Source organism: Myotis davidii, unplaced genomic scaffold (genome assembly GCF_000327345.1).
Source record: "Myotis davidii unplaced genomic scaffold, ASM32734v1 scaffold726, whole genome shotgun sequence".
NCBI classification, from domain to species: Eukaryota; Metazoa; Chordata; class Mammalia; order Chiroptera; family Vespertilionidae; genus Myotis; species Myotis davidii.
The window spans coordinates 1,634,578-1,647,713 of record NW_006297808.1 but is presented as its reverse complement, the minus strand read 5'-3'; the positions used below and the strand labels follow the sequence as shown (position 1 = coordinate 1,647,713).

The 13,136-nt window shown below is 56.9% G+C and overlaps 1 protein-coding gene and 1 pseudogene across 1 annotated transcript; both read right to left on the bottom strand.

Annotated features, from left to right (window-relative positions):
• Positions 1 to 3,326: 3,326 nt before the first annotated feature.
• On the bottom strand, positions 3,327 to 7,956 carry LOC102753262 (uroplakin-3b-like protein). Its single transcript, XM_015570246.1, has 6 exons — positions 7,813 to 7,956; positions 6,199 to 6,351; positions 5,686 to 5,905; positions 5,105 to 5,181; positions 4,744 to 4,864; positions 3,327 to 3,560 (listed from the first exon to the last, which is right to left on the bottom strand). The coding sequence occupies exons 1-6, from the start codon at positions 7,892 to 7,894 to the stop codon at positions 3,452 to 3,454; spliced, it is 762 nt and encodes a 253-aa protein (XP_015425732.1). The 5' UTR covers positions 7,895 to 7,956; the 3' UTR covers positions 3,327 to 3,451.
• A 3,888-nt stretch (positions 7,957 to 11,844) lies between these two features.
• LOC102752997 overlaps positions 11,845 to 13,136 on the bottom strand; it is a 6,266-nt pseudogene continuing 4,974 nt past the window's right edge.

The window sequence follows — 13,136 nt, the reverse complement described above, 5'->3', positions numbered from 1 at the left end:
CCCCCCCCCCCCAGCCCCTGAGGTTGGGTTCTGGACTCAACACGGGGCAGGTCCCAAGAAAGTGGTTTAAGTCTTTGTGGGCAGGCTGTGTCTATCCATGTCCCCAGTGGGGGGCATGTGGTCAGGGAGACAGGTTCATGGAGGTCTTCTCCAGCATTCAGCCCGGGGGCTAGAGGACCACAGAACCAGGAGGTGCGGGCCGGGGCAGCTCTAGGTTTGGCTGTGGGGAGGATGGTGGTCTGAGGGGTCTCTGGGCTATCCGGTCAGAGGCAGCCAGGATCCCTGTCCTCTAACACTCTGGGATCAGCTCCCGCAGAGTCCCAGCCCCGGCCTCGGGCAGCCCTCTGTCCGGGACAGGCCTGTGTGGTCATCTGTCTGCTCCTCTCCAGTCTGGAGACCACAAGGGGAGGGTCTGATGCCATAGGACCAGCACAAAGACAGCCCAGGTCCCTGTGGCACAATAAGAAACACCGTGGTCCCCCCTTATTCACAGGTTCAGTTACCCGCAGTCAACCGTGGCCCAAATGTATGAAATGGAAAATTCCAGAAATAAACAACTTAGATGTTTTAAATTGTGCCTCGTTCTGAGTAGCATTATTAAGTCCCTGCTTGGGACATGACTCATCCTTAGTCCAGCGTGTCCTCCCTGCTTCTGCTCCTCACTCCTTCACCACTTAGTAGCCATCTCACTTATCAGAGCGACCGTCCTATTTGATTATTAGTCATCATTGTTAATCTTTTACTGTGCCTAGTTATAAATTAAATTTTATCATAAGTAAGTATGTATAGGGAGCATAGTGTACATAGGATTCGGCACTACCTGTGTTTTCAGGCATCCGGTAGGAGTCTTGGAGCACATCCCCTGTGGATAAGGGGGGGCTACCCATGTATTTGGCCTTTGTCGCTGGGTCCTGGCACAGAGCCCCTAAAGCCCGGGGAATGCTGAGCCGTAGGGGTGAGAGGAGCACCTTCTGTTGTTCATAATGAGCCCTGCCTGAGGTTAATGGGGGAGCCCTAGGTAGCTTTAGGATGCAGGCTGGTCACCAGAGGAACCAACCATGGGATTAGGAGGTTGGAACTTTCAACCCCGTCCTCACCCCAATAATGTCCAAGGGAGGGGAGAGGAGTTGGAGAATGAGTTCAGTCACCAATGGCCAATGCTTTAATCAATCATGCCTGGTAGCAGAACCTCCATAAAAAGAACAGACAATAGGGTTCAAAGAGCTTCTAGGCTGGAGAACAGGGAGGTGCTGGGAAGGTGGCACCCTCCAAGAGCGCACGAAGCTCTGCTCACCCCCTTCACACCCAGCCGTGTGCATCTCTCCTATGATGCTATTCCAAGCTCTATCCTCTGTCATAAATGGTAATACTCGGTAAACTGTTTTTCCTGAGTTCTGCGAGCGTTCCAGCAAATTACCAAAACTGGGGAGGTGGTCATGGGAATCCCCAATTTCTAACCGAGTTGGACAGAAGTGTGCGTTCCCCGGGTACGCACTACTTGCCACTGGTGTCTGAAGAGGGGGTGGTCGTGTGGGGCTGAGCCCTTTAACTGCAGGGTCTGCACTAACTCCAGGCAGTTAGTGCCAGAAGTGAGTTTAATTGTAGGACACTCGGTTGGTGTCCGGAGAGTTGGAGAACTGGTTGGTGTGAAAGACCCCACATATTTGGTGCCGCAAGTGCTCTGAGTAAAAACAGGTTGCAGTGCCCTCCAAGTTCCTTGCTGGCCCTTCTCTGTCCTGCTATGGGCCCAGGAGGCTGGGACATGGACCATGGGCCACACCGTCCAGACCCCTCTGCCCTCTTGCTTCTGGTCAGGTGCGGTCAGTGGAGGCACCAGTGTGCGATCAGAAGGCAGGAGAGAGGCAGGATATTTACTCACCAGCTCCTCCAGTGGCTGCGCCCCTCACCCTACAGCCCCAGCTGCTGCCAGGCGGGCCCTGCCCATGGCTCCTAGTCACTGTCTGGGAAACACCACCCTCTCCCCTCACATCAGCCTCAGGTTCAGGCTTAGGGCCCCATCAGCGCCTTAGGCCACCCTCTCCTGTTGGTTCCCTAACGCTGCCCACACCTTTGTAAACTCTCTCAATTGCCCTGCTGGAGGCATGCCATCTGTTTCCTGCCAGGGCCAACCCACACAAGGCGTAGGTTTGTGGCATGCAAGGCCTTAGGGTCACCTAGTTCAACCTTCACTTTTAGCAGCAAGGGGCACTGAGGCCCAGAGAGGGTGAGTGATCCTTCCAGCGTCACCAGCCCCGGGGGTGGGGCTCACGGTTGCTCTGGAAAGGCTGTGGAAAGACAGGACAAGCTGGAAGTCGGTTTGCTTCCTCCCCTGCCTGCCTCTCCCAGCCTGGCGCCCCCAGGGCCAAGTGAGCGCTTCCTGCCCAGCAGGAGCAGGATGTGTCTGCACCGGCTAATAAACCAATTAGGGCCATGAGCACCTCCCAGAGATAGGCTGCAAGCCGGCCAGGGCCCTCTTCCCGACCCCCTGCCCCAATGGGTGAGGCCCTCCACCTGGCATGGGTGCCTCCTGATGTTCCCCACCCCACCCTCTAGCTGCCCCCATCGTGCCCACCCGGCAGTCCCCGGCTGCTCCCAGGCCTGCACACATGCTGATGCTCTCGCCTGGGCACCCTTCCGTGCCCACTGGGGACAGTGCTGCCCCTTCCCCAAGGCCACACCTGCCTAGGAAGCCTACTCCGAGCCTCCGTGCCTGTGCTCCCTCCGTCACTGTGCGCGACAATAACCCTCTCTCCTGCTTCACAAGGAGGGCAGAACCTTGCTCGAGTCACCTCCAGCCCTCAGGGCCCACCCGAGGGGAGCTGATCATGGAATGCTGGTCGCCTGGGTTGGGTTCAGGGCTGGAGTCTGCTGTGGGCTGAGCCCAGGCTTCTCTAGGAGCTGAGGTTCGCAGGTACTTCCTGCCCCCAGGCCCAGAGTAAGCACGGGGCTGGGCTACGCTTAGAATTGGAGAAAGGGGAGGTGAAGGGCCCTCAATCCTCCAGCCAGGAGGAGAGGCCAGCAGGAGAGAGGGGCCACAAGAGGATGCTGGGGGCGAGGGGAGCAAGTGTCAAACACGCAGAGCAGGGGCAGCCCATTCACCTCCTTGGTTTGGACTCACCTCGGCCCAGTGGGCAGTGTGATCATCCCCATTTTACAGATCCCTATCGGGACACTGAGGCCAGAAGAGGGCTTGCTCTGCCCGAGATGGCTTAGCTGGCCTAGGACCCTGGGCCTCAGCCCTGGCACTATATCCTCCTAAGACCCGCAGCCCCGAGGATCTGGGGGCGGCGGGTTGGGAAACATCCAGGTATACAATGACACAGCTGTACAGGGGGGTGCCAGGGACATTTATTTCTGAGGTCCAGAAGCTGCAGGGCATGCTCTCAGCCCGGGCTCTGCAGCCTGGACCAGGGAGGAGGTTGAGGGATAGATGGGAACCCCCTGGAGCCGCTCAGGAGCCCCCCACAGCTGGACGGCTGAACATGTGGTGGGGGTTATATCTTCTCATGAACGCCAACTCCCCTGGTCCCGAAATGGGGGTGCTCCCACAGGTGTCATAGCTTGGGTGGGGCCAGGGAGGAGAGAAGGAGAGAGAATGATGGACACAGGGCCTGAGGCCCCCTGACCATTGCCTGGGCTAGAGCTTGGAGTCCTAGGCACAGGAGCCCTGGAGAAAACGAGGCTCCACCGGCCAGGCTGGGTTAACCAAAGGAAAGCAGACTCTTCCTCTACACTTCACAAAGCCAGCTCTCCCTCCCTGGCCTTTGTCATCACCCGGCCCCCATGCCCTCCTCTTCCACTCCCCACGCCCCAGGATGCCTGTCTCCCCTAATAAAACCCACCACTGGCTTCCTCTGGCCTTCAGGACACAGCCATTCCCTTGCCTGGCCCCAGCACTGCCCCGTCTCTCTCCTCCCCAAAGCCTACTCAGGGATAGGTTTCCCCTTTCCTCTAGGGCCGTGGTTGGCAAACTCATCAGTCAACAGAGCCAAATAGCAACAGTACTTCTTCAAAATAGACTTACCCAGGCCGAAAACCAACGTTTGTGCATAGGCCACGAAGTTTCAATCACACTGTACGTGCGCCCGCACGTGGTATTTTGTGGAAGAGCCACACTCAAGGGGCCGAAGAGCCGCATGTGGCTCTCGAGCCACAGTTTGCCGACCACGGCTCTAGGGCAGTGGTTCTCAACCTTGGCTGCACCTTAGAATCACCTGGGAACTTTTTAAAATCCTGATTTCTGGGCCTCATCCTCCGGAAATTCTGTTTCTTTGTTATGGGGTGGGGCCACAAGATTAGTAACAAAGAAACAATTTCTGGAGACCTCCACCAGGTCCCCATCTGAACTCTGAATGAAAGGCTTGAGGCAAAGATTAGCACTTGGCCTATAAGCAATTCAACTGGGCGGCTCCCAACTGGAGTCTGCTGCCTGTCCCCATTCACAACTCCAGTTATTGCCACCAGGGGGCAGTGGTGCCCACTTGGAAATTGTGAACCCCTTGGGCAGGTAGCAGGGAGAGACAAGGGAGGGAGAGGTTAAGGGCTTCTGGAATCTTGGGGAGTCCTTGCTCAATGATTGCTACCCATGTCTGGCCTTCAGGGAAAGCCGCTCCAGCAATCCTAGCGAGGGCAGCTGGGCTGGGGGCCTGGGCCGGGGCTTTTACGGAAGAATCGAGGGAGGGGCAGGGGGAAGGGTGGTCCAGGTCAGGGACCTTACCCCTCCAGGGGGCCCAGCCCACTTACCAGGTATAGATGAGCAGGCCAAGGAGGGCTGTGAGGAGGACAGCCAGCAGCACTGATAGGACGGCAATGATGACCACTGTGCCCGCGCTCCGGAGCCCTGGGGTAGCCTGGAGTGCCTCGGCTGAGGGGCATGAGGGGACCCCACAGGCAGGCAGGGCAGACCGTGCAGGGAGGGAAGAGGTATGATCTGACCCGAGAAGGGGAGCCTGGAACAGCCTCAGATCAACCAACGACACCAGGTTGGGGAAGGGCTGCCTGCCGACAGCATAACCATAAAGGCGGCTCTGACCGAGGGGCTGGCCCACACCCAGTCCTTGGGACAGGATCGCCCTGGTGTGTGAGCTGCTCCTCTGGCCCATACCTTGCTGCAGACGGGTGTCGCTGGACCAGTCTGTCGCAGCCACGGGTCCTCTGTCACTCATCACCAGGAACTTCACTCTGAACGGAAGACCCAGCATTGGGGGTGGGGGTCCCTGGGTCCTGAGCTTTGGGGCCCTGGTGCCTCTCAGTCTGCCCCCTGACTCCCAGGGCCTGGTGGGTGGGGAGGGGGACTAAGGCCTAAAGCACAGCCTTGGACTCCAGTGCCAGCTGTGACATTTCCCAGCTGTGTGGCCTTGTGTGCCCCCTCACCCGCTCTGGGCCTCAGTGTCTCACTTGGGAAATGTGCGTGGAGTGGACTAGATCCCCCAGCACGGAGCATCCGTGAATCAAGCCCTGAGTGAGGGGAGATGGCTTGAGGAACCAGTCCCTCCTGGATGGGGAGACTCCACCTGTGGGATCCAAATTGCCGACAGGGGCAGGGGCTCAAGTCAGGGGCCCTCTGCTCCAGAAAGACAGGAGAATTCACCCAGGCCTCTCCCATTTGCAGAACTAGGGCAGGGGACCCAGGCCCCAGCTGGGAGCTGCCCCGGCTCAGGTTTGGGCACAGGCAGAGCTGCTCACCGGTAGGGCCCTGGGCCTGGCAGGGGGTGGTTGCAGCCCCTTGTGGTTGGGGAGCAGCCGGTGTCATTGCCCACACGGAGGACCCGGAGCTGGTTGCCAGGCTGGCTACTCGGATAGAGCGCCCGGTTGGCCATCAGCGTGAGGTAGTAGCCCTTCTGGGGGAAGTCGGCAGGGACTGGGCTGTCCTCCACCCTCTGTGGGGCGATGAAGCTCTGTGAGGCTGAGGATGGCATTCAGATCAGACGGTGGGTAATGATGGCTCTTGCGGGAGGGGCTGGCCCACCCCCAGGCCTCAGGAGCCTGCAGGTCCCCAGGCCTCGTGCTTGACCTGCTCATCTGGCCCCATATGGCATGGGGGCCACATGGGCAGGGCTGCAGCACATCCCACCAGGCCAGACAGCCCCTGGCCACATCCCTGGCAGCACCTCCTCCACCCCTTCCACCCCTGCTGCTCCTCCGACACCCCTGTCCACCTCTCAGAGGGAAAACCAGGCCTGCCCCAGCGGCACCCACCATTGCTGTGGGCCACCACCAGCCAGATGGGGTCAAAGTCCGAGATGTTGAGGCGACTGAACTGGCCTCGCGGCTGCTCCATCGTGAAGGTGGACTGTGTGCGTGTCCCCGCGAGAGTGGCACGTGAGAGCTGGGGCACATAGTCGATGCGCTCTGGGGCCGGTGGGGTCAGAGAAGAGGCTCAGCCAGGAAACCAGGCTCCCAGAGCCCGGACTGAGGAGGGGAGCATGGGCCTGCCTGGAAGCCCAGACTGAGGGGAGGACAGGAGCCAGGGAGCCCGATCTGAGGGGAGAGGCATGGCCCCGCCCTGGGGGTCCTAGTCTGAGGGAGATTGAGGGCTTTTCCTGGGAGCTTTGTTCAGGCTTTCGTCTGTGCCCACAAGTCCAGCCCTGGCCCTGCCTGGGGAGCCTAGGAGGGGCGGGCTCTGGGCGGCCGGGGGAGGCCCATCTGGCCCTGCCCTACTCGGGTCTCTGTGTGACGGACAGAGTCCAGGGAAGGGGACAGGAGGCCCCTGCTCCCAGCTGCAGGGAGTTCTTCTGGGGAAGGGATCGTAGGCTTTGTTAGGGTTACACTCAGATCGGGGGGAGTCGGAACCCTCTGGTGCCCAGTGACCTTGAGTTCCCTCCAGCTCCACCCACATGGTCCAGATTGCTTTGCTTGATGAGGGGGGGCAGTGACAGAGGCAATTCCACGCCAAGACCTCAGGCCTGGATGTGGGCCACCAAGAAGGGGGCTGTGTCCTGGCTCAGAGCCTAGCACACCCTCTCCTCCCCACCCAGTGCTCTGCCACCGCCCACCCCGCCCTCAGGCACCTCTCCCTCTGGAACTGGAGCCCTCTCGGCCCCTCACAGCCTCATCCGGGAAAAGCAGGGATGGCTGAGAAGAACGAGAAGCCTGGGCTCCATGCCCACGCCCAGCCTTGCTGCTGGGGGAGCCCAGGGCCCCTAACTTCTCCCTGGGCCCCTGAGAGCAGTGCTCCTCCTCTTCAGCCCCAAATCCTGGAGAGCCGCCGCAGAGAAGGAGTGAGCTTCTGTGCACGTGTCCAGGGCCCTCTCGCCCGCTTTGGGTTCAATTCAGGTCAGTTAAGTTCATTTCCATTCCATTCCAGTTCACTCCCAGGGTTCAGAGCTAGCACCCTCCTTTCTCTGAGCGCCCAGCTCGGTCTCAGGCCCAGTGCGCAGTGCACACAGCAAGGACCTCAGGCTCCCTTTAATGAGGGAACGGGGACAGCCGGGCGGGGAGGCTGCGTCTGTAAGCGCCTCTGGCTTAAGAGCTCACAGTGACCAATGCCTGCAGCCCCCCTCCGAGGGCTTCCTTGGGGGCTGTCCTTGGAGGCCTCTTTTAACTTTGGTCAGGACAGGAAGGGGGGCAAGGAGGGGAGAAGGGGGACCATTTGGTGAGAATTGGGGTGCAGAGGTGAAACCCAGAGAGAGAGGACGCATGCTTACTCCCCTAGGCTGGCGTGGGGGACAGGGCCTGCCTTGTGACCTCTTTGGTGGGTTGTCTCTCCTGACCCACCCAAGACCCAGTCCCCAGCCGTGAGGCTGGGAGCTGAGGTCTGTGCTGAAGCCCGAGGCACAGAGGGCACCCCTGCCCACCTCCCCTCTCACTCACCCAGGCCTGTCCCCAGCGGCAGGCAGATCAGCAGCAGCAACGGTGGCATCAGCAGCCCAGACTGTCCCCCACTGAGCCCCATGGCCCGCCAAGTCCAACTGTTTGTCAGAGGTCTGTCTGCAGTGTCCAGAGCTCCGAGCTCCTGGGCTGGGCTGGGCTGGGCTGGGGGAGGCTGCTTCTGGCACCTCCTGCTGCCCCTCCCAGGTGCCCCCTCCTCCCAAACAACTGGTTGGACAGGTTTGGGGGCAGAATCTGCTGGCCCCATGGATCTGGCATTGCCAGGGAGGGGTCTGAAGAGAACAATCAGCTGCTGCCGTCAAGACAAGCCTGGACACCCTCACCCCAAATCCGGGAGGATCCGGGAGGGGCCGTGGAGTGAGTAGCAGCCGAGTCCCTCAGCCCCGTGACAGTCCTGCCTCACCCTGTGAAATCTTCTCATCCTAACAGCCCCCAACCGGCAGCGAGAGCTCTCACAGCCTCCTGTGCAGAAAGGGGTCCCCTCATTTTCTACATGAAGCAGAGAGAGAGGAAGGAGGTGTGCCCAAGATCACCCAGCCAACCAGGCCGAGCCGGAACTGGAGGATCACACCCAGAGGCAAGCTCACAGGGGGCTCCCTGACATCACCCTCCCTCCCACCTCATCCCGATGACCTGCCCTCTCTCCAGCTGTGGCCACTGCCCAGGCCGGACAACACAGAAGATTACTGAATAGGGCCCAGGGCAGGTGGGAAGGGCATGGACTGACCCCATCTCACCTGGACAGGAGCGGCCGCCCCACATGGGTTTCATGCCTCGGGCACCAGCCCCTCTCAGCCGGGTGTCTGCACCTGGCCAGGGATACCCTCCAAACGCAATCTCCTTTTAGGAATAGTAAAAAAAAAAAAAAAAATCATTATAAATATTTTCTAGCTATTATAATGCATTTATACTCTCTTTAACTCTATTTTTATTGTTTTCAGAGAGAAAGGGAGGGGGGAAGAGAGATAAAAACATCAATGATGAGAATCATTGATCAGCTGCCTCCTGCATGTCCCCCACAACCCAGGCATGTGCCCTGACTGGGAGTTGAACCGTGACCCCCTGGTTCATAGGGCGACGCTCAACCACTGAGCCAGGCGGGCTGGACCGCACTGTCCAACCGTGTACCAGTGCACTGTTACATCAAGTGCACCCCTTTGCACGCCTGTGCCTCCTCCTGCTGAGTGCTCCCCGAAGGCGGAACCTGGACCTCACTCGGGCGGGCGGAGGGCAGCGGAGTGGGATGGGCTCCCAGCAGCTTACATGGGGCCCCCCAGAGAGCAGCCGTCTCAGCACAATGGCGGTGACACTGCTGGGTTTCAGATGCAGGTTGTAACCAAACATGCTGGCCTTGGAGAGAGAGCATGACCAGAGCTGCCTGCCCAGACACAGAAGAAAGGGGGACACGAGTGGGTCCGGCCGGGGCCCAGCCAGCAAGGCCCAGTCAGACCCGGCCCTGCAAAGGCTTCCTTTACCCCCAGCTTTTCACTGTAGAAACGGCCACCTCTCTGTCGTGTAGAAGTACATCGTACAATGAATGCCGGAATAGATAGCCTCTACCCAGATCCGACGAGTGTTAACGTTTTGCTATCTTTGTTCTGGATCCCTCCCTCCCAGACAGACAGATTCACTATATATATGCTGTGTTACCCCCTGTTCATGTGTCGGAGGCAGTTACACACGCGTGAGCAGAGTTGGAACCATAAGCCGGGTTCGGAAGGTCACCAGGGAGAAAGCCCCAGGGGACCTTTCCTCCCCGGCGTTTTGCTGGCCCTGCGGTTGGGACCCTCCGCGGCCTTTCCTCCCTTGGCCTGTCCTAGTCATGGGGTCGGAACAGCCTCCACGGTCCCTTGCGCGGCCAGGCCCGTGAGCATTAAGCCCTCAGGACATGAGGTTCTGACCCCCATCTAAAGGTTTTGGAAGCAGAGCCTGGGGTCTGTTGACCACAGAGACAGAGTTTTGGTCACACTAGAGATAACATCTAGGCCTCAGTTGTGTTTCAGCTCCAGGCCCAGAAAAGCAGCAGAACCTGGGCTGACATCAGGACCAGCTGCAACGACTAATGGCCCCGTGCACTGGTGCCGGCCAATCAGTGGAGACCACGGCCCGGAGGAGACACCTGGAGAGATGATCCTATTCTATCACCATCCTCCCCGAGACCTCCCGATAAGAGCCCTCAAGATGAGGGACTCAGCTGCGCCGCCCCCGCCCCCCCAACACACACACACACCTCCTCTCCCCAGGTGTGTTTTCTTTGCTTTTCTTTCTCCTAAGTTCCAAGAGGCCTTCTTTTGCCGCTGTAACTTGCATCCGGAGCTCACACAGCCTAGCTCTCACTTCTTTCATGGCTCACTCCTTCTGCCTGACTTTCTTTTCTTAAATATGTTTTTATTTATTTTAGGAAGGCAGAGGGAGGAAGAGATAGAAACATCAATGATGAGAGAGAATCATTGATCAGCTGCCCCCTGCATGCCCTCTACGGGGGATGGAGCACGAAACCTGGGCATGTGCCCTGACCGGGAATCAAACCGGGAGCTCCTGGTTCATGGCTGATGCTCAGCCACTGAGCCACACCAGCTGGGCATACCTCTGTGACTTTCTAAATCAACTTTCACTTGTACTTGAGACTTGGCTCTGAATTCTCAATTCACAACACCTGTGTTTCGCTGCTAACATCTACCGGTATGTATACACACGGGTATGTATTGTAGATGGAAAGAGGCCACATGCTGACCTGACTAACTCAGGGAAGGCCTGCATGGCGGTCTTGCAAACTCAGAGACCTAAAGTAACCACAAAGGATGGTCTGAAATTAATCTTTAACTAAAAGCAGTGATGGTGGGTAGTCATGTCCTAAGCCAGTATCTTCCCCGACAAAGGTTAATTTTTTTTTTTTTTTTAGTTTTTGCTTTGTTTTGGTATATATATTCCAGAGAGGAAAGGAGAGGGAGAAAAAGATAGAAATATCAATGATGAGAGAAAATTATTGATTGGCTGCCTCCTGCTCACCCCCAACTGGGAACTGAGCTGGTAACCTGGGCATGTGCCCTTGACTGGAATCAAACCCAGGACCTTTCAGTCCGCAGGCCGACGGTCTATCTACTGAGCCAACCGGTTAGGACAAAGGTCAATCTTTACCTTAAGTGAGCCTATTTCCTTTTTGCATCTACAATATCAGTATTGTTGGTGAAAGGGTGAATCAAAATACAGAGCTCTGCTTTAGTAAGGGCTAATAAAAGAAAGCTCATTTTGGCCTAAGCCTTGCACAACATGCTCCCCTTAGGTGGTTATTTTACAGAAATTCCTGAAGCCCATAACCCCTGCACAGCCCCCTGAGAAAGGTCGTCCGGCGCCAGCCGAAGGACAAAGGGCAACTAAGGTCCTGATACGTGTGCCAAGCCGAAGCCCCGTCTGCAGCCCTTCCTGAGCATAAAGAGCCTGCTCCCTCCCCGGTTCGCCACTGGCTCTTTCTGAGCCAGGCCACCTGCGCCCAGGTGACAGGAGTAATTATCATTTTGATTACACTGAGCCTTGAGTCTGTTCTGTGTGACCCTGGCCCAACCCCGAAACTTTCAGTTGGAATTTCACAGTAATTTTCCTTTTTCCAGACCCCTCAAAGCACAGGCACCGCTCCTCAGAGACCACAAATCCTCTCACTGTTATCGAGTTAATTGTTGACTGTTAACTATCCCGCACCCACCTGAGTAAAAGACGTACGTGTCTATCATTTTACTTTTATCCAATCCCAGAGGTTTCTCCACTTTGCTTTCTCCGCCTCCCTAATCTATCATCAGTGGAGTTCATGTAACCCACTAGCGTCTCCTCTTTTGATTGTAATGTATAAAACAAGGTGAAAAACCACCATTCTCCGGAGCATTATCTTAATTAGTTGAGATTCTGCTTCCCGGACATTGTCGACAGTTTGGCTCAAATAAACTCACAAAAATTCTTTACAGGGTTGAATGTTTCTTACATTAACATTACATGTAGTATGTAATGTTGTTTTGTTTTAGAAAAAACACAGGATTTTATTGTTCCCATGTCAAAGGCAGGTCTTTGCAGGACGGGGGAGTGAGTTTTGACAGCAGGGACCAAGCCCCTACTTGCCAGCGATGAGTGGGTTCCGCAGGACCAGTGACCGAATCCCCACAGGAACGTCTTGAGATGTAGCGGTCCTTGCTGACTGGCTGGGACTTCTTCTTGGCCTGGCCACGTTGGGGACCTCGGTCCACATCCCCGTCACATTCCCCAGCGCCATGTCGCAGTGCCTGTCAAAGCCTTCACCCGGCCAGAGCTGCTTCTTGTTGCACCTGGTGCTGTTCTTGACTGACTGCGTGAGCACGGAGAGTGGACCCGTGGCAAACTCTTCCTCCTCCTGCTCTGCAGCTCCTCCGAGGTCACCTCACTCTTGGGCTTGTCCTCCGCATTGCGTCGGCCCCTGAAGAGCTATAATAGGTTTTTATATATTACTTTTTTTAAAAAATCCTCAACCTCGGAGTGAGGATATTTTTTCCATTGATTTTTAGAGAGTGGAAGAGAGGGGGAGCAGAAGAGAGAGAGAGGAGAGAGAGACAAAGAGAGAGAGAGAGAGAGAGGGGGCGGGGGACATCGATGTGACGTGAGAGAGACACATCAATTGGTTGCCAAGGATTGAACCTGCAACCAAGATATGTGCCCTTGACCAGAAATTGAACCCGTGATCCTTTGGTCCGAGGGCTGATGCTCTAACCCAGTGGTTCTCAACCTTCTGGCCCTTTAAATACAGTTCCTCATGTTGTGACCCAACCATAAAATTATTTTCATTGCTACTTCATAACTGTAATGTTGCTACAGTTACAAATCGTAATGTAAATATCTGATATGCAGGATGGTCTTAGGCGACCCCTGTGAAAGGGTCGTTCGGCCGCCAAAGGGGTCGCGACCCACAGGTTGAGAACCACTGCTTAACCGCTGAGAAAACCAGCCAGAGCTATAGTACATATTTGTATGTAATAATATTAATACATATTCCCTGCTGTGTCCCCTCTTCCTGCTCCTGATGTCCCAGCCCAGTGGGTCCCAGTGTGCTGGGGGTGGGTCCAGATGCTCAAAGAGGCCAAGGTGGTGGGGAGCATGCCAAGCCCTGGGAATATAGTCTATTTCTAAGGACCTTCCTTGCTGTGTAACTTAGGGTGACTCATGGGACAGGGTGGGGCTCCCACTCACCCCCTCACATAGAGCAGCCCGCAAAAGGCTCCCGAAGGCCCACCCAGCCCTGTGTCACCAAACAAGGCCCAGACCCTGTCAGCCGTCACGCTGTCCTCAGG

Coding starts and splice junctions, on each gene's coding strand:
- LOC102753262 (XM_015570246.1), bottom strand. CDS start 7,894: ATGGGGCTCAGTGGGGGACAGTCTGGGCTGCTGATGCCACCGTTGCTG. Junction 5,906..6,198: donor GGTGGTGGCCCACAGCAATG/GTGGGTGCCGCT, acceptor TGCCATCCTCAG/CCTCACAGAGCTTCATCGCC. Junction 5,182..5,685: donor CCAGGCCCAGGGCCCTACCG/GTGAGCAGCTCT, acceptor TCTTCCGTTCAG/AGTGAAGTTCCTGGTGATGA.